This window comes from Ciconia boyciana, chromosome 6 (assembly GCF_034638445.1).
Source record: "Ciconia boyciana chromosome 6, ASM3463844v1, whole genome shotgun sequence".
In the NCBI taxonomy this organism is placed as follows: domain Eukaryota; kingdom Metazoa; phylum Chordata; class Aves; order Ciconiiformes; family Ciconiidae; genus Ciconia; species Ciconia boyciana.
Genome location: NC_132939.1, coordinates 45,902,501 through 45,921,646, shown reverse-complemented (window position 1 = coordinate 45,921,646; position 19,146 = coordinate 45,902,501). Strand labels below are relative to the sequence as shown.

The following is a 19,146-nucleotide window of genomic DNA, read 5'->3' as shown; positions in this document are numbered from 1 at the left end:
GCTCCCTCCTCCAAAAGCATGTGTCAGGAGGTTACAAGAGAGGCTAGTAAGCTGAGTGACATGCTCTTTAGGGAGGAGGAATCCACCCAGTCCTTTCCTAGAGTTACTCAGAAAGGCTGGAAACTCCAGCAGGGCCAGCAGCCAGAGCCAGGGGAGAACAGTTGGAGATCCCACAGCAAAGAGGTGCCCTCTAGCCTCGAAAGCTGGCTCTTTGCAACACCTGGCTATGGCAAAACAGCCCACAAAAGCCTAAGTCAGCTTCATCCTATCTCCACTTCTGGAGCACCCTGCTCACTAAGAGACACCACAAACTGCAGTGCCAGGACATGGGAGTATGACAGATCAGCACTGTCCCTCTACCCACTACTGCTTCACTTCAAAGCTGGGAATAAACATAGACCAGTCATTTGTGTACCTCTACTTCTTGCCCAGCCAAGAGGACAACAACCTTGTGGGGACAGCCAGATGCTGCTCTGGTAGCTGATGCTGTCTGTATGCCAGCTTCACAGCAGCTCTGTGATGCATGCGATTTCCAAGAGTGAGAAGGGCCCCGGCTCCCAAGCTGGGCAGAAAGCGATGCAGAGTTGGCAGCAACACTTGGCACCAGAGTCAGGCAAAATATTCTAAGAATCAAGACAATGTGACAAATTTGCATTTGTGAGGGCTGGCAAAAGTTGTAGGCATGTCACAGTTGCTCAGTGAAGTTTCTCCATGAGTTACAGCTGTTTGAATGTCCATAAAACAGGCAGGGGTTGTTTCCAATGGGGCAGTGCCCATTTGCCCATGCAGATGAGGAAAACCAGAACGAGTAGCTGGGAGCAGGACATGTGAAGGTCCAGTCCCACCCGATTCATTAGCTAGTTACCATGTTTTGCTTGTAATGTGCTGTAGAAGAACATTTTTGAGACCTCACAGTGTCTCCTCTATTTTACAGAGGCCAGAAAGAGGAAGTTTATTGCCTACGGCTCCAAAAGAAGCCCTTATTAAGCCTCAGACTAGAACCCAAGTCTTTTATAGCTAAGCAGCCTATTGCCTACATGCCAGACTATTGGTCTTCCTCTTCTTCACCCTCGTCATCCTCCACAGCAATGGTTCTTTATGCAGATCTCACTGCCCCGCCTCCTCCTCACTGCCCCGCCTCCTCCTCACTGCCCCATCACCTTTCCAAATGCTGATTCTTTGAGGCTGTCTCATCACTCCCATTTTACCAGCCTTTCCCAGGCTTTCACACCCTTTTCCTGCCTACTGCCTCCCAGTAGCAACATGCAGTTGCAGTTGCTGTTCCAGTGCAGAGCCCAACTCAATAAACTCGGAGTTTCTTAATGCCCTCTCCATGTTATGTCTCAGCTTTACAGAAGCAACGTCAGCAGCCTTTGGGAAAAGGCTGTCTGAGGGTTTTCCTGAAAAACAGTTCACTAGCACTAACATAGCTGCAGTGCCACCAATGTTTCCAGCACTGCAAGTCTTACCACAGGGAAGGAGTTGGCAGCTGCTGGTAATATCAAGACCTTAGAGGTCTGCAGACCTGTTCTGACCTGGCATCATGTAAGGTCCCCCATTCTTTCTACAGCCAAGGGAGATGAACAAGCAGCAGGTTTCCCTCTCTCTCCCCTGACACACTATGCTAATACAAAAGCTAAGAGAGGCTGCAGATACCTTTGTGTTAGCTAGGGAGGATGACTCAATTGCACTTATGTGGCTGCAGATGTCTTAAATCTTGGCCAGCATAACTTTTGACTTGAGTAGGAAAAACTGTCCCCATTTTAAAGCCAGACTAGTTTAAAAAAAAAAAGTTTCACTGCATAGTTCCCTCTCTGAGTAACAGTCACCATCTCAAGTCAAGCTGGAGATTGACATGAGGCTGACAGAGAAGAACAGAATAAATGCACAGACCAGGAGACCAGAGGCTGAATTATGAGCCACTGAACAGCCTTTCCACATTGTCTGTGACTGCCAGAAGGGAATTATCCCAGGGAGGTCAGATTCTAAACATGCTCTTCGTACTGAGAGCCCTCCTCTCTCCTCTAGGACTTGTTTACACCTATCAGAACAAATGCTTTCCCCTTTCTTTTCGCTGAAGGGTAAGTGTGAACTGAGCAGGTGACACAATCCAACTTTTAGACACAGTCTGCCTGACAGTTTTTTCTATCTCCGCTTTCTGAGAGGACATCATGTACTATGAAAAAAAACCCAAAAAACAAACCAGCAACTGCAATGCAAACCAGCAGAGCTTAAGGGTGATCTGAGAGGGGCATTTCTAGAAGACTACTGCACTAAGAAGGGAGAAGAGATTTCAACAACTCCAAAGACCATTAGCACCCTCAGCAGGTACAAAGCCACCATCTCACTTTCTCCAACCTGGCTACTCATCCACCAGGTTCTGTAGGCACAACTGCTGGCAGAACGGCAGAAGTTCCAGCACTATTTAACTTTCCCCCTGAGGAGCTTCCACAGCAAGCTGGTAGGAAGCGAGGACAGAACCCCCTGCAGGCTAGCTGGCTACAGTATATCCTATTATGCAGCCAGGCATAGACCGCAATGGACTGTCTGCTAAAAAGAAAAATACTTTTCTATATGACAATTCAGCATCAGGAACAGATTCAACACATCACACTGCCCTCAGAGAAACAGACCAAGACTGCTGAAGAGAAGCAAGCAGCAAACCCAGTGTGCAAGGACAGATGGCAAAAGAAGATGTTCTCCAATCCTTCCTTCCATTTGCTTCATAGGGACTGCCAAGGAAGCTGAGGCAGTCTGCACATCTGCATGCTCCACATGACCTCCACTGGGATGCCTAGTAGCCATACCCTTGCCTTGGGAAATGACTTTCACGCAGTGCTGTGACTTGCACTCAGACACAGCTCCATATATTTCTTAGGTAAACACTTAGATTAGTTCATTGCAAGTAACTAACTGACTAGAAAAAAAGACAACAGGATAAGGAAATCCTCTGAACAGAAAACAGTCAAAGACTGGGAGAACAGTAGTGGGGGCATATTGTCCTCTGTGTGCTTGCCTTGCGTTTGCTTGTAACCACTGATGGAGATTACTGGGTTAGAAAGGCTCCTGGTCTGTGACAGCACAACTGTCCTTATGCTCCCCTAAAACAAATCAGGCCAGTCACTGCCCCGGCAGAGCACAGAGAGGGAGGGAGAAGCTAAGCATGTCTAGCAGTGATGACTGCACAGAAGAAAGGCCAGACCTTACCGTAAGTGACCATAAGCAGCAAAAAGTTGGCATTGCGGAGCAGACGGAGGATTGATTGCACGTAGGAATATTCCTCAGTTGGTCTTGACTGGATCAAGGCCTGAGCTCGGCTCGGAGGGTGCGGGGGCTTCTCCTTGAAGACTGAAACCAGACACAAAGTACACCTGTTTGTAACGGTGCAATCAGGGAGCCTGAGCACACACTGTGGGTAGAGCCATTTGAGGGATGGCAGAGGGGCTAGTAAAACCAAGTGTACAGAACACACCATCATCTTTATGCTTTGATCTCCATGCATGACTCATCTGGGAACAGGAGAGAACAAGGTCTCTCCAACAGTAACTCCTGCCACTGGGGAAACACCTTGCCTTCAATTAGCTTTTTGTGTAGGCAGTGTCTGGCAGCAACAAAAGAGTTCTCAGGACTAATAATGCCTTTGTCTCCAGGAGGGTGGCCAGCCAACTGCAAAAGTGTTGCACGGAGTTACAAATGCAAAAGTGGAATGGGAAAAGCCAGCTGGCAAAGGTGGCCTGGTGCCCTGCAGTGCCCAGTGCCTAGGGAGCAATGACCTATGCCAGGTTTTATTTCAGGCCTGGCACTTCTTAGGCTGGCCAAGCCATCTGCTCTCCCTAACTAGCATTAAAGTAGCCTCCAGAAATCCTGGTCACAGGCAATACTGCTGTACCAGACAGCCATTTTTGTACCTTGTCTATTCCCTACCTCATATTCTTTAAAGTGTACATCTGATTCAACCACCAGGCAACATGAACAAGCTGGCAAAAAGAGCCTATAAAAAAAAAAATTACATGGAGTTCAGCAGACAAGCTCTGCTCTCCAGTGAGCATGCCAATCTTAAAGCAAGCAGCAAGTTATGGTATTGCATGATCCTGTCAGCTGCATGCTAGTACACATCACCAGATGACCTCCCCGGCCCATTTCCTAACACACAGGCCCCTCACACACACAGGCTGATCTTCTCAGTCCCACCTGGTTTCATGTGGATGCTCCCACCTCCTTACCTATGATGACCAGGATGAATAGGGCTGTTGCCACCCCTGCAGTCATGAAGAACATGATGCTGATGTGGTAGGCCAGCTTCTCCACATCCTCCACATTGGGAACCAGAACTGGAGGGACCAGAAAGCCCACAGCGATGCCAAGCTGAGCAGGAGAGACAGGGGACACACAGAGGTGTGACATGGAACCACAACACTGCCACCACCCCACAGCTCAGCCCCCTGACGCCCAGTAAGGGCTCAACTGAGCCTAATCCAATTTCACAAGCAAGGTGAAAATCTTACCACCCAACAATTAAGAGATACAAGCCAGCTACCCATTGCAATTAGGCCATAAGAGAGGTCCCCCCAATGCACTCACAACTGTCAGGATATTCAAGGCAAGGTTTTACAATAGAATTGAGCAGAACAAATACCTGCCTCCATCGAAGTGGAGGTCTTGCTTCCCCTGTCCTCGGCCATGCATGTATGTTCCTGTCCACACACACATTCCACTCCTTATCTTGCACCTGCTCTGGTGCTGGCCTGATCACATGGTAATCCAATTTTGCTCATTAAAAACAAGACCATCAACACCCACCACAATTCTTTGCTGGGTTAATGAGTTGAAACAATTTATTTTCCAGTCAGATAAGCACAAGGGCCAAGACAGAAACCTGCCCACTCCTAACGAGTGAGATATTAATCTGGCTCAGCCACTTTATGACACTGTTTCCTAATAAGCCCCCTCCCAAGACAAAGCTCACCCTATGACCACTAGGAGAACCTAGAAAAACATCAAGGTTGAGAGCAAAGGAAGTGCTGACAGCACGTATCCTAAACATTCAGGTTGTATGATGGGGCTTGGCAACTGCCCCTGGATAAAATGCTTGGCTCTGAAGGGGTGCAAGAAGAAACCCCTGCAGCTCTGGCCTCTACTGAACCAAGAGCCCCACATGTCCAGCTGAGGAGCTCCTGCAGTGGCAGCACACACTTCAGTGAGGACATTAGGGCTTTTAACTCCACAGTTATTTCTCCAGGACAGCGACAAGGAGCTGTAGCAGCACAGGCTTTGCCACACTGATAAGTGGGACTGACAGTGGCACAGACCTCCAGTGCCACCCTCAAATGGGAGAGAGAAGAAATAGCTGCTTTGGTGCTTAGAAGCACACTCTTCTTTTCATAAAGTGGGAGCTAAAGTGCACTCAACACATTTGTGAGTACTCTAAACACAAGAGGAGCCTACAAAAGCCACTTTTTTCCTCCCTTTGTGTTTCACTGTTTGTGGCTGCATTTCAATCACTGTTTGGTTCCCAAGCACTGGGTATTCCTCTGTTCTCCTGGCCCTTCCCAGCACTTGCAGCCCTCTCAGACATGAGAAAAAGAGCCATGCTCAAGCTCAGCCCTTGCTTGCTCTCAAAGTTCTGCTCACTCACCCCTGTTTGGGGCAAAAGCAATTTTTTGTTCAGCAACACCCTCATTTTTGCTGTTTCCTGATTTAAGCTTATGTTTGCTGTTGTGAACAGTGACAAGGCACCAGAGCCTCCAATAGATGGAAGGACTAAGAAAGCACCCAAGAAAGAGAGATGCCCAGGTGGCTATGCAGCCATTCTCATCCTTCCTTGAAACAGAGATTTCCAATCTCTTTTGCAGGCTGTACCATTTGTCTGGAGACAGGAAAGCACTAACAGTCCCAGAACAGTGCTAAATGAACCAATACAGCCTAGCAGCATAAAAAAAATCCCACCCACAGTGGTTATTCATGCTACACCAATACAGCCTCTATAGAGCTACTGCCCTCATCACACTAAGAGAGGAGGTAGGAGTATGCAAAACATGGAAATTAGTATATAGTCAAATTAAGCCCATTGCATTTACCATTTCCTGATAGGAAACACTAGATTGATAGGAATCAGTTAGCACCACCATGACCCATTGTCCCTGGATAATGGACTGGAAAGGATACTGTTTATGCCTCGCCTCACTGATGACTGAACAGCAGCAAGACAGAACCACTAGCCAACTGCTGCCCTACAGAAGGATTCTGCAGTGCTCGATGTCTTCATAGTCCCTGGAAAGGCTCTATCACTCTACAGGTATGGAAAGCAAGGACTAAGAAAGGCGAGGACTATGCTGCCCATAAACCACATCCAAGCATGTCAGCGTACAGAGCAGAATGACCCAGGAGCCCTGTAACCCAGGCACAAGCTCAGACATGTTGCCTGGGCTGCCTTCTAGCAAAAACTCCTTGTGCTTTCTGCATGCTTTCTCCGTCATTTCTCCATGTTTCTGGGATGCCGATGGACTAATTTTGGAAGACCCACTCACTAGCCAGGATCAAGATCACAGAACAAATACATTTCAGGTGCCATATCTGGTAGCTGGGATAAAAGTCAGCTTGTGCTGTCCAGCCCCAGAAAACTCTCCACAAACTCCTTCCTCCTCTGTCCAGCTGGTGGATTTTTGAGACAGGAAGAATGCTTATGTTTCAAACAGAGCTATCTGCTAGACTCAGACACCCTATTTAGCTTTCAAACAAGTAACTTTCAACCATGTCTGGCCAAACTTCTCCTGTGTCAAACAGTGTCCTCCACTGGGACCTGGAATAGCCTGGGTCAGATCAGCAACAGGCATCTGCGCCGAGTTCATTCTTGGTGCTGGGACATCATAGGTGGGAAGAGTCACCAAGAGGTTACAGATGTGCTGCACCGGTTCAGGGGACTGTCAGGAATGAGAACATTCAGGGGTTGGTTAAATGGACTGAAGACAGACACAAGTTGTGCTGTCCCAGATAGCCAGTCAAGGACTGAAAGAGCTTAGGAGGAAACTTAAGAGACCATTAGGAAGGTTAAACCTTCTTAACACCCACACGGCACAGGCAGCCTCTGACACAAGACTAAACTTGCCAGAGCTCAACTTTGTTCAGACACGGCCTATCCCTAGCCTCTCGTCACAGTGAGTCAGATCTGCTCTCCTCCTCTGCACTGCCCACTGACGCCTGAGACTCACTGATTACCGGCAAGCACAACTACCAGCTGGCTTAGAGGCTTCAAGCTCTGATCTTCATTAAATTCCTTCATTAAATTCCCCCTTCTCTGCACAAGGGAAACAAGCCTGCAGCTGCACAGAAAAGGCAACTGCACCAAACACAGATACTCACAGAGATCGCTCCTAGAGGGCAGAAGCCTGTTTGCAGCACGTTTATTTTTCCCTGCTTGTGGCCAAAGTGCAGGCCTGTGGCTCCGGCGTGCCTGCTCAGTCCAGGACACAGCCACGCTGGGCTTCACTCCTATCTCCTTAGCATTCCCAAAGGTTCAAGCTTCGAGGAAAAGACTCTCAACATTGCTCCTTTCCATTCGAGGGAAGAGTCCTACCAGCTCTTACATATCAGGTCTCATGTGTGCCCCTCCACCCTTTACCAAACAAGGTCTATAAACACCTTCTTGGAAATTGCTCCTTTGTCTTATCACCATTTCATTCTTGGAAGAACTGGGCTGGATTCCTGTGCTAGGTCCTTCTTGGCTTCCTGCTCTCTGCAATCACATGCTAGTCCCACAAGCTGCTGAACTGCAGCAAAACAAGAACCGGAAAGGAGGAGAGATCCATGCTTTATTCTGACCTCCGACATAAGTTTCTCCAGGACCACAGTCAAGATTCACTCTTCTCAGGTCTCCCTCTAGCTTCTCCTTCCTGAAAAAGGATCTGATGTACCTAGCAGAGAGGGTATTGAGAATCTGTTTTGCAAATTGTTCAGAAATCCTTTACTGGGAAGTCCTGTAGTCATTGCTTACCCAATGGGATACAGACTTACTCAGCTTTCTTGGACACTGCTGTTGTTTTTTCAGAAGACCTGAACATTTTTTCTAACCATAAATGGATGTTTTGTCCTCTCTCTTCCCCTCCCAAAAAAGGAACCACTTTTATCCCCTAGCAGTTTGTTAAATCTTTGAGAAGAACTAGGTGGTAGAAGGGGAAAAAAAAAAATCCCAGCAATCATAGCAATAGGAGCTACATTTTATATTTCAGAGCAACTGATGTTATTAATCCTATGAAGATGAGGCCCCTTGACTTGACTAAAAATGAAGATTTCCTGGAGGATACTCACAGACCCTGGATTATTCATACCATTTTTAGCAACGAAGACAAGCTCTCAACAACACGATGAGTATTATACAGCACATAATTTACCTTTCACAAGGAGATTTTTAGCCAGGTTCTCAGCAGGCCAGTGCCCACATCACCATCAGCCCAACAGACAACACTGTAACCGGTTAACCAGAAAATTTAAAGAAGCTTTAGCAAGGGAAATACAACTTTTCTCCCTTCTCCACACCTCTCACATCAGGGCTGGGAAAATAAAGCAATGTAAAAATAAGGTTGGTTCTGCAACAGTCTGCGCTACCCTCCTTACAGAGACCATCAGTCATTAGCGTTCGTAGTGCAGTCCCTCTCACCAGCATACAAATTAGCATCTCCAACCTTTGTACAGGCAGAAAGGTCTCCAAGATCCATATAGATAGGCTCTAGTTCCCAAAATTCGGCACATCATTCAGCATCCCCACACCCAAAACACACAACACTGTCCTGATCTCCAAGACTGTCTCCTCAGGAACCAGGCTGCTGGCACTTTATTATAAGAAGGCTTTGGGGTAATTTATAAACAGAATACCAGGGAAGTCAACAACTACAGCAGAGTGCACTGTTCAGATGACTTATTCTTTAAGGGTTGATAAAGGATAGAAGGAATGTATTTCCTACCTGAATTTTGTCAAGGACCAGTCCCAACAACAACATCATATTCAAGATTCAAACGTATATAAGAACAAGCAACAAAACCAAGAGCAAGTGGTTAATAAGATGGTATAAACATACCCGAAGTCTTGAAATGGGAAATGGGACGTCTAATTTAAGTTTAGCTGTTTGTATACTAAGAGTCTGCTGAAGGAAGATAATCAGTGCAGTATCAGCATAAAAACTGTAAATGAATGATGGATGGAGGAGTGGGTCTCCACCTTAAAGAAAACTAAGAGTCAGCAACGGGAATACAGAATCCCTATAAAATTCCATAAGTAAGCACAAATATTGACAGAGGAGACCACCAAACCCAGAAGGTCAATTAAAGTGTTAAAAGATAGAAAGAGAGAGATGCTGCAAAGGCAGAAAAAATACAACAGTGAGAAATTTCGACAATGCCCTTGCAGGCTAAATAAGCATCATGACAGGGATGATGCAGAGACTGCATTTTTGGATTCCATAAATACTCTTTTCTGAGGAGAGCCTATAAGAGGCAGCACAATTTGTGATTTAGACCTAGAGCAGCACAGTGTGACCACGATCAATATTACAGTTCTGCACTGCACTCAAATTCAGCTTCCTTGCAGCAGCGACAAAAAAACCACCCTCCAAAGCACTATGGCAATATTTAACTCGCAAGAGGGAGCCGCCTAAAAGGAAAGAAGCTTGTTAAAAGGAAATTAAAAAGAAAAGCCAAATAAATTAAATGCTTGCAAGTGGCATTAAGACTGTATAAAGACACTGCATCAGAGGCTCAGTGTAAGCCTAGAGAATATTAGCAAAAGATTTTAGAACAGAATAAAGGAACCACAATTAAGTAAAAAAAACCAACCAAACAAAAACCAAGAAAATCCACCACCACCCAACTCAAAAACTGGACATTATTCCTTCAAGCAAAGAAAAAAAGACAGCAAGCTGGACCAAGCTAAAGTAAAACCATAATTAGGTCAAAAAAGGCTGTGGAACAACTTTACAAACAAAGCCAAAACTCCTCAAACACAGCAAAATCAGGAAGCCTGCCAGAAAGTCTGTAGGGCCAAAAGATGATCACTGTGGAAGGAGAACATTCGAGAAAGAGGGAGAACTAAATGAAGTCTTGCACCAGTGTTCACGACATGGTATTTATGGGAGGTTTCCACATCAACAGAACCTCTTCACATGGCAAAAATCTGAAGCGTTATCAGTGGAAGATCTTAATCAATTTATTTCAACTAATTTCTTCTATGAGACATCAGGACCAGATGGTATTCATCCAGGAGTTCAAAAGAACAAGTCAACAGAAAACTCATACTACTCATGCACAAACACACCAAACTGCTAACTCTGCTCTGTTACCAAATACTCAAATCAGGAATGGAGGAAGGGAAAAGTGATGTGAATTTTTAACAGGCCCAGCACAGGCAGGAGTCCCAGGAAATCCCAGGGCCAGCAGCCTGCCAGTGTGGCCAAATGGGCAGAAACTGTAGCAATCAAAAGACTGAAGTTTATGTGTTGATAAACACCAATACAACAGGCTTTTCAGACACTATGATTTCAACACAATCTCAGCAAGTTCCCAAGCCAAGACTTCAGAGAGTTAGGAGGATACACTCCTTTTTTACTGTCTTTCCCTTAGCACTTAGCACTGACTGGCCTGGGGCTGCCTGACAAATTTGGCCTGACCTAGGCTAGATGCTCCTCTGTTCTGATGCATTGTACCTTTCCAAAGGAAAGGCTTTTGGGAAGAAAAATAAAATAAAATCAAGGGCTTCACCCACTCTCAGCAAAGAGAGCTCATTGCATTTGTCAGCACACCACTGGAGCTACTGCACCTTTCCACTCCCAGAAGAGTGACTTTTAACGGGACCCATACTCACTTTGATCTGGGAATCAATCTTTCACACACACCAACCACACCACCACCCCCCCAGATCAGCCTGGAGAACAGAAATAGGAGAATCTAGCTACCCACTGCAGGCCTCTCTTTGAGGGACATTTGTGAAACTCTTAACAAATTCAATGTTTTAAAGCATGAATAAAACCAACACTTCACCTGTGCCAAAGACTTCCCTCCTGGCAGGCCTACACTGAGCCATCCACACAGTGCCACTGCCAGAAGCCTTCTGAGGGTCACACCAACCCAATTCCCTCCAGGGCCACTCCTCCATTTCCAACGGAGCCTCTTCCACTGCCTCCGAAAGCAGGGGAGCAGGAAAGATTCGTGTAACTGCTGGGGAGATGCAGTACCAGTCTCGAACCATTTACTTAAAATGCACAGCACTACCTCTAATCCTCAACATCCACCTCAACCAAGGAACATGGAGATGAGGAATCCTCTAAAAAAACAAAGGGACTATCATGCTTTGGAAGGAAATGACTTGCTATTTCAATTGTTTTAACAAGTCAGTCCTGCTGTACACACCTGTTTTCTGACAGATATGTTTAAGCCTGTAAGGCTTCACATTTTCAAGATGTTCTTCTCCAGACACAATAGTAGAAATGGTTTTGGGTTTTTGAGGGTTTTTTAAATTACACTTGATTCTAATACAAGTAGCTTCAGATACCAAGAGCTTAAAAACAAATCCTGTGAGATTCCCCAAATGAACGATGAGAACTGACCTGACAATATTATCACCAGGGAAGCCAAGGTTCTCGGTGAAAAGTCAACAAACCAAGCCTGCACACTGCAACTGTTGTTCTTCCAGAAACCTCCATCTCAGATAACCACCACAACAATAGGTTGTCTCTCCAAAAATCTTACAGACAAAACACACAAGTCAAGTACAGCAACATCTGTGCTGTTCAGTAACAGATGAGACGAGATGAGGATGTCACACAGCCCACACTAGCTACCCTGTAGTGCAAACGAGTGCAAAGATGCAGAACGTAACTGGTGGTGGCGAAAGGACGCATCTGACAGGTGGGAGAAGGGGGAAGTTGCCCAGTTTGCTGGATCTGAACAATGCGTCTCTTGTGGCCGTAGGAAAGCCCTACTTGCAGAAGGGCTCTCCTTCTCACTACCTTGCTTTTACATGTATGAGAGAGGGGAACTTTGAACCAAGCTCAGTACATACAGGACCCATGCCAGATGCCTCTCCAACAGTTCTGCCAACATAATTAAATGCATCAGACCTGGATCTCCATTCACCCAGGGAACCCCTTTGAGGAGGTACCTATTCCAAAGCCCTGCGCAACACAGCCTCTTCCTCTACTCTTGGCTGTGTGTCAAAGCTCTGCTCTGCGGTCCTCCCTCCTTTTCTAACTACAGGTTCCTCCCATGCTATAACCATGACATTTCACAGGAGCAGCTAAACTTTCTGACCCTACAATTCACGTCTCGCAATCTGCAGAGAGCAGACAGCCACCCCCTTCTCACACCCTGTAACTCCTAGCGCACATCAGCTTCCCAATCCTTTGCTATCAGCACAGCTCCCAGCTGCCTTTCTATACAAAAGGCTACAGTAGAATTGAAAATACCCAGCTGCAGAGCTGTGTAAAGCAGAAGCTGCCAGTTCCTACCCAGTATACTTTTGTATGGATTGCTGTCCAGAATATGCTTCTTCCATACCACTGACAGCAAAACTAAAAGAGCCTGTTGAAATCCAGATAGTCAGGAAGTCGACATATGTAAATGTTTGCAAACCACAGCTTAGTCACCTTTCTTGCAGTGTTTTAAGAAGCAGAAAGGACCCAAGTTGTGAAAGGAAAAATTGTAATCTAGGCCTTGTGACGAGATAAGATAGGGCTTAGGCTCTTTTTTACTCTCCCACTGATGTGGGAGATAATGTATTTTTTCCAAACTGCACTCGCACAACCAAAGCTCTTCTGGAAGCAAAGCAAACTCCCTTCCTCATCACACTTCTGCTTCTGTGGCATCATCTCATGCTGCTTAATATGATGCAATGCCATATGATGACTACTACTTCTCTATGCAAGCCATTCAGGGCCTCTCAGCCTTGAATGCACCTTTCCCCAGTTTACTGGGAAAGAAATGCAACGCAGCAAAACAGCAGTAGATAAGAGAAAGTAAAGCAGAAGAGGGGTTTCAGCTCTGACAGCTACCTCAGCTGCTGCTGGAATCCTCAGTCGGGATATAATACTTCGGTCAAGGACCTACTACAGTCACCTAACATAGCCAGCCCCAGGGGATCCGGCAGGGCAAGTGCTGAGGGTGCCATAGGGCAGCCCCTCCCAGCAAAAACACTGCAGTCATTCATTTAACTCCCATGCAACTTCCACAGAACATAACCCAAAAGCCAACAGCTTCTGTGAGGGAGAAGGGGGAGCTGCCTTTGGTGTATGGCTGGGAAGGGAGCACTGGATGAAATGGGTAGAAAAAGTTCATTACAGGCTCCAGTGTCCATTTATAGAAACTTAGGCATTCCTGCGAAAGCCACATTGCTATTTGGTCAGCACGCCCTCCCACACTGAGCCACATCCAGGATCTCGGAGAGCTGGCCACACAGCACTCCTTGTGATCCAAGTGCTCTGATCCACCCTGCCCTTCTTTACAGGGGGAGAAAGGAGCCAGGGCTGGAGAATGTCAACCATTAACTACTGCCACTACCAGCTCCTCTTGGTTCTTTGCTAAAATCTTCTCTATTCTAATAGCTAAAGCCCTGGGAGATACAGGGCCAAGCTACAGAAGGATGTGAGGCAGACCACCACCTGCCCCTATTTCTAACAGGGATCAAATCTCATCTGAAGAGATGGGGAGCCTTCAGCAGGGACAGAACAGCCAAAGAGATCTAGAAGTCCACTCGAAGACAGGAATTCCACAGGATGTGCTCCATTTCCACAGCGCTTCTTAGACTTTCAGATGCTGCCTTCCCTGAAGGGCAAAAGGTACGGAACAGTTAGCAGTGAGGCATCAAACAGCAGCACATGCTCAGCACAAGCAGCACTGCATGCTGACCAGCACAAAAGCAATGGCCATTCAGATGTTGCAGACCTGATTATTCGGCAAAACCCATCCCACCCACCACCCCATGCAGACTCTTTCCCCCGATTCAGAACTAGAGGAGAGGACCCACCAGGAGAGAGAGAGAGCGTTTCCCTGAATTTCATTCACAGCTTATCATCCAGTTTGTCCACTTCAAAAGCCATCACCTAATCACTGCTAGACTGGCACTCCCAGAGGACTGCAGATAGCACCTAAAAGCTCTGCCTCAGGCTGTTTATGTTATGGAAGCCCTAAATCTCTGAAGTCACATGCCAGCTGCATCAGAACAAGGACAGACCCCACCTGAAGATCAGTAACGTGCTGCATCATTTTTCCCCAGAGGCAGAGATGAATATGAAGCTGAAGTTTTCTTTCCTCCCAAACCAATCCAACACCTTTTATCAACCCCCTGCTAAAAAATGAAGAGGCAAAATTACAGCAGAAAGATAATCTAGCATGCCCGCATCCTTACTACCAAGCCCATCAGCTGCTTGTTTCTCTTTGTCAGAATGGCAGGAGCCAGGAACACCGTCTATTTCAATCAAAAAAAAAGTAACAATACCCGTGGCAAAGCAATACAAAGTCACAAACACAAATGTTCTTTCATTGCCCCTGTGCAACACAGCTATACACTTCTCTGCATGCTGCCCATGTCCCTCGCCCATCAGGTGACAACAGGGCGATACAGCAGTAAGAGATACGCCTAAAACCAACGAGCCTCAAGAAGCGTGGCCAAGCACAGCAGTCCAGCACGCACCATGGCAGCTGGAGCAGAGACCTGGTATCTAGCCACCAGGCTCCAGCTTATAAATCTCAAAAAGCCATGAGAATTTAACTCATTACCTAAACATCCCCACCACTGTGTTAGTTCTGTCACGCCACAGCACCGTGTTTCCTCACCCCCAAAAGACAGCAGAGCAAGTATGTTAAAGGAAGGGCCAAGGCCTGCTGCTCCAGCAAGGACGTACTCCTGCATATGCTAGTATCTCAGGAGAGCGTTTCTTCCCGCTGCGGTCCTGTCACCAGAGAGAATGAGGGGACAGTCTCCCTCCAACACAGAAATCAGAAGCCCGTTTGCTGCAACCTGTCAGGTCTGAACCATGGCCCCAAACAGGGAACAGGCTGATGAATTAATACTCCAAAATGGAAGCAGCCCAGCCTTATACAAACCGCTCTCTCCCGCCCACCTCTTGTGCATGGGACTTCATGTAGATATCCAGCACCAAGCTCCTCCACAAGTGACGCTGCTGATGACGTAGCAGGCACGCTACGACTGACGGCTGTATTTCAGAAGCATGTTAGACAAATTCCTCCCAATATTCAAACACATCTGAAGGACATTAGTGAACTCTCCAAAACACTTCTGCTTCCTTAACCAAGAACTTCAGCCTGAGGAAAAGTCCCCACTTAGATTGTTCCTAGTCTTTTAAGCAATAAGATGCTAGTAATATTTTAATAACACTAATATTTTAATGCCAAAGTATCCAACATGCAAGTAAACCCCATTCTACACCTCCCCATACATCCACTTACAGGGACAAGGAAAAAGAATGGAAAAACCCATGCATCTCCCTGTTAAAATGGGGAAAAGTAAAATGTCCTGAAAACCAGCAGAGGGTAAACAAGAGAATGTGATCACCTCCTCCACAAATGTCCACACTCTTCTAGAAGCCCTCCAGCATTGATTCAACAGTGCTCAATCTAACCCTTCTTTGCACCTCAGATACCACAGCCAACACATGACCAGAAACAAGCGAGGAGAATCTGATACTGTACTAGGGTTTATTTGTTTTTTAAAAGATATTTAATATCCAGTCTGACTGATTCAGTGATTTACTGTTCAGGGCTAACTTTGAACCTGAAGGTTACCATCACTCAGCAAGCAGCAGCTGCGTCACAGCGGTGTCCTGAGGAGACACCACCCCGGCAGACCTAGATGAACCAGCATGCAGAGCTCTCCTCAGGACAGCGCTGCTTAAGTGCTGCCTAAGGCCGAGAGGGTAGGAGCAGAAAGAGGGCAGGTGTACCAAACAAAGAAGCAGTGATGCTGCCCAATCCTCCATGTAGTTGGTTGCAATTCTTAGTGGAGAGGGACATCAGTGCTTGGCATTCAATAATAATAATCATGGTAACAACTCATGACAGAGTTTTCCACCTTGAGGATCTGTAACTAAGTGACCTGGCAAGGAAAGGAAAACTACAGTTGTAGAGGAATGAGCATAGGGAATAATTTGCCACACTGGCATACTGCAATTACAAACCCGCTGTATTATACCCTTTGCTAACACTCCCTAAAACACAGTCTTTAACTGAAAAGTCAGGAAAAAAGGATGCTTCTATTTCTTCCCCCTGCCCTACATCACCAGTAAACAAAATACCTACATTTCATGTACTGTGATGATGCACCTCAGGACCTTGAGTAAGGGAATGAATAGGTCCTTCCTATGGAGTACGCCCTGCCTTTAGTCATTGCCATTTCCAACTTCTCTGATTCTCTAAAAGGAAAGTCTGGGCTTACAAAGCAAAGGCTATGTACTGAACTGAGGTCTCATTGCCATGTCAGTTCAACCCCGAGAGCAGTGTGGAGCACCAAAAGTGTAGCCAAAGTTTGCTTTTCACAACTGTTATACTAACCCGCTCCTTTTAGGACAACGAGGATACCTCAAACGCATACAGCACAGGCTGAAAACCTCATTGTTTAGATTTCTTATGCACACTGTTGAGTAACTCCACCTGAATAATTAAAAAAAAGTCTGACAGCAAAATGCTCAGTTACTTATTTACTCCTAAATCAGCAGAGTGCTCATGCCAAGTTAAATGCCTTCCACTCTAAAGATTCATTTAAAACACATAAAAACCAGCCCACTAGCCTGGGTGATAAGAGCGAAGAGGAAAGCTTAGATTCACTCAGAGAAAGATAAGTATGTTTTCTCTTTCCAAAAGATGTAAGCCAGAGTCTCCTTAATTCCCTAGCGCTGTTCCACAAACTTCAGTTCCTCAAATACCATCTCCGAGCATTCACCTCTTTTTGCCTCAGCAGTATCTAAATAAATACAGAAACCCAGGAATGCGGGGATAGGAGACCTCAAACCCACTGCACACAAAATTATCTGTGAGGAAGAACCGTGCATTAGAAACTACCTGAATTGCAAACCATTCAAATCTGAATAGCAGCCACCCACAGGCTGAATCAAAGATGGTCCAGGGTGGTCCAGAGAGTCATGTGTAGGGGAGTACATTGGGTGTCAAAGCAAGGTCCAGCCTAGCAGCTAATGCCAGGTTCCGCTTCCCTCTTCTTCGTGTCAGCATTGCAGAGCCAGACTCATTTTGCTAAAGCCACATTGCACCACTATTGGCCCATCTGCTTTGTGCAACAGGGATGAGTGGGTGTTCCGGTGCAAGGGTCAAGAAGCTATTTCCCTGATCCTTTGAAAGCTGTGGAAAAATTTATGTCATCTGAGCACTAGCTGCCTACAAGAAAAGAACATCACAGCTTGAGCAAGTGCAGGTTGCTGGCCTCCCTGACCTGCCTTGATACAAGAGTGCTCAGGGAGCTTACCTCACCCTAGCCTGATGGAAGGTTTGTTTCTTTTCAGAGCAACTGCTTGTGGAAACTGTACCTACTTTTAAGAGGTATGAAAGTGCTAAAGTCCTTTTCCTCCAGGGCTCAGTGACAAGTACTCTTTTCAGTAGACAGCTAATCTCCTTTGTCCCATCTAGTTGTCAGTAGGAGGAGGATATTGCAGTGTCAAGTCCAGATGCAACTGCAGATATGAGGTTTGCAGGACACTCTGCCTAAAGCGCGTTTCTCAGCACTGCGCGTTCCCCTCCAGCCCATCCATGGTTCTCCTGAATCATACCCCTGGACTGGAGATTTGCAGACACGGGAGTAGGAGCACACTGGAGAAGACCCTGAGTCCAAACACCTGTCAAAGCCAGAATCATACCCAATCCCCATGCCGCCCCCAGCTTTGTAGACTTAGGTCCCACTTGCCTCTGCCGCCACCATCAGTCCACAGCCTAACCCCAGCTGCATCCCTCCAGGTACCAGCTGCATTTCCCAGGGGCAGTTTCACACCTCTTACCCCTGCTGCCGCCCTCCAGGCCCTGTGCATCTCTTCCCCCTCCCTGGTTTGCTCCCTTAGCACTCCCAGTCGCTGGCCAGGCAGGTGACAGCCCACCCCACGTGCCCGGCCAGCCGGGTGGCAACCGCCCATTACCTGGTTCCCAAAGACAGCGATGGAGCAGGCGGTGGAGACCTCGCGGGAGCCGAACCAGACAGAGGCGATGCGCGAGGGCATGCCCAGGATGAAGACCTGGGCCAGGGAGCAGATGACCTGCCCCAGGACCGTGATGGGGAAGAGGTGCGGCTTCAGGCTGCCCAGCTTCACCCAGGCGCCCAGGGCGTTGAGGGCCGAGCCGGCCAGGGCGATGAGGCGCAGGCCCCTCTTGTCCAGCAGCCAGGCGACGGGGAAGAGCAGGGGGATGTAGGTGAGCATGTAGCTCATGGAGAGCCAGTCGATGGCGAAGGCGCTCACGCCATAGAAGTGCACGAAGACGTTGTTGATGCTGCCGTACTGGATCCACTGGAAGGCGTTGCACAGGGAGTAGCTGCTGAAGAGCAGCACCACGGCCCAGCGACGCCGGGACAGCCGCACCTCGGCGGTGGCAGCAGCGGCCTCCCCCGCCGCCAGCCCCGGCGCCCCGGCAGGCTCCTGCTGCACCATGCCGACAGCGCAGGCCGGCCGGCGGCTCGGCTGGGCTCGGCTGGGCTCCGCTCCCCGCCGGCACCCACCTGGCCGGGAAACGCCGCCCGGCCGCCCCGCCGAGCTCACTGGCTGCCGCCGCGCGGGGAGGCGCCGCCGCCCCCGGCCCGGCCCGGCCCGGCCCGGCCCTCCCCGCCCTCCGCCCCGCCCCGCCCCGCCCCGCCGCGGGGGCAGGAAGGGCGTCTCGGTGCCCGCGAGGGCCGGTGCCGGCCGCCGGCCCCGCCGGGGTACCCGGCAGCGGCAGCCGCGGCGTGGGCCCTGCAGAAGCGCTGCCCGCGCCACAGCAGCGGGGCCGCCGCCCCCTCCCCACGGCCGCCTGCACCCCGCCATTTCCAGGCCCCGCCGAGCGGCCGCCCCGGCGTAAGAAAGGCCCGGTACAGGAGAGACTTCAGCCGACAGTGCGTAAACCAAAGCGATGAACAGGACGTGGGCTGACCCAGAACTGTGTCCTGGGGGAGGCTGCGTG

At 48.1% G+C, this 19,146-nt stretch overlaps 1 protein-coding gene across 4 annotated transcripts in view; it reads right to left on the bottom strand.

Annotated features, from left to right (window-relative positions):
- The window catches only part of FLVCR2 (FLVCR choline and putative heme transporter 2), a 42,245-nt gene extending 23,445 nt beyond the window's left edge, over positions 1 to 18,800 (bottom strand). For all 4 annotated transcript variants that reach the window (XM_072865436.1, XM_072865437.1, XM_072865434.1 and 1 more), the window contains exons 1-3: positions 18,135 to 18,800; positions 4,224 to 4,365; positions 3,208 to 3,348 (exon numbers count right to left, since the gene is read on the bottom strand). In XM_072865436.1, the coding sequence (XP_072721537.1) occupies positions 3,208 to 3,348; positions 4,224 to 4,365; positions 18,135 to 18,641 (790 nt within the window). In that variant the 5' untranslated portion in view covers positions 18,642 to 18,800. The remainder of the gene's footprint in view (positions 1 to 3,207; positions 3,349 to 4,223; positions 4,366 to 18,134) is intronic.
- Positions 18,801 to 19,146: the final 346 nt, after the last annotated feature.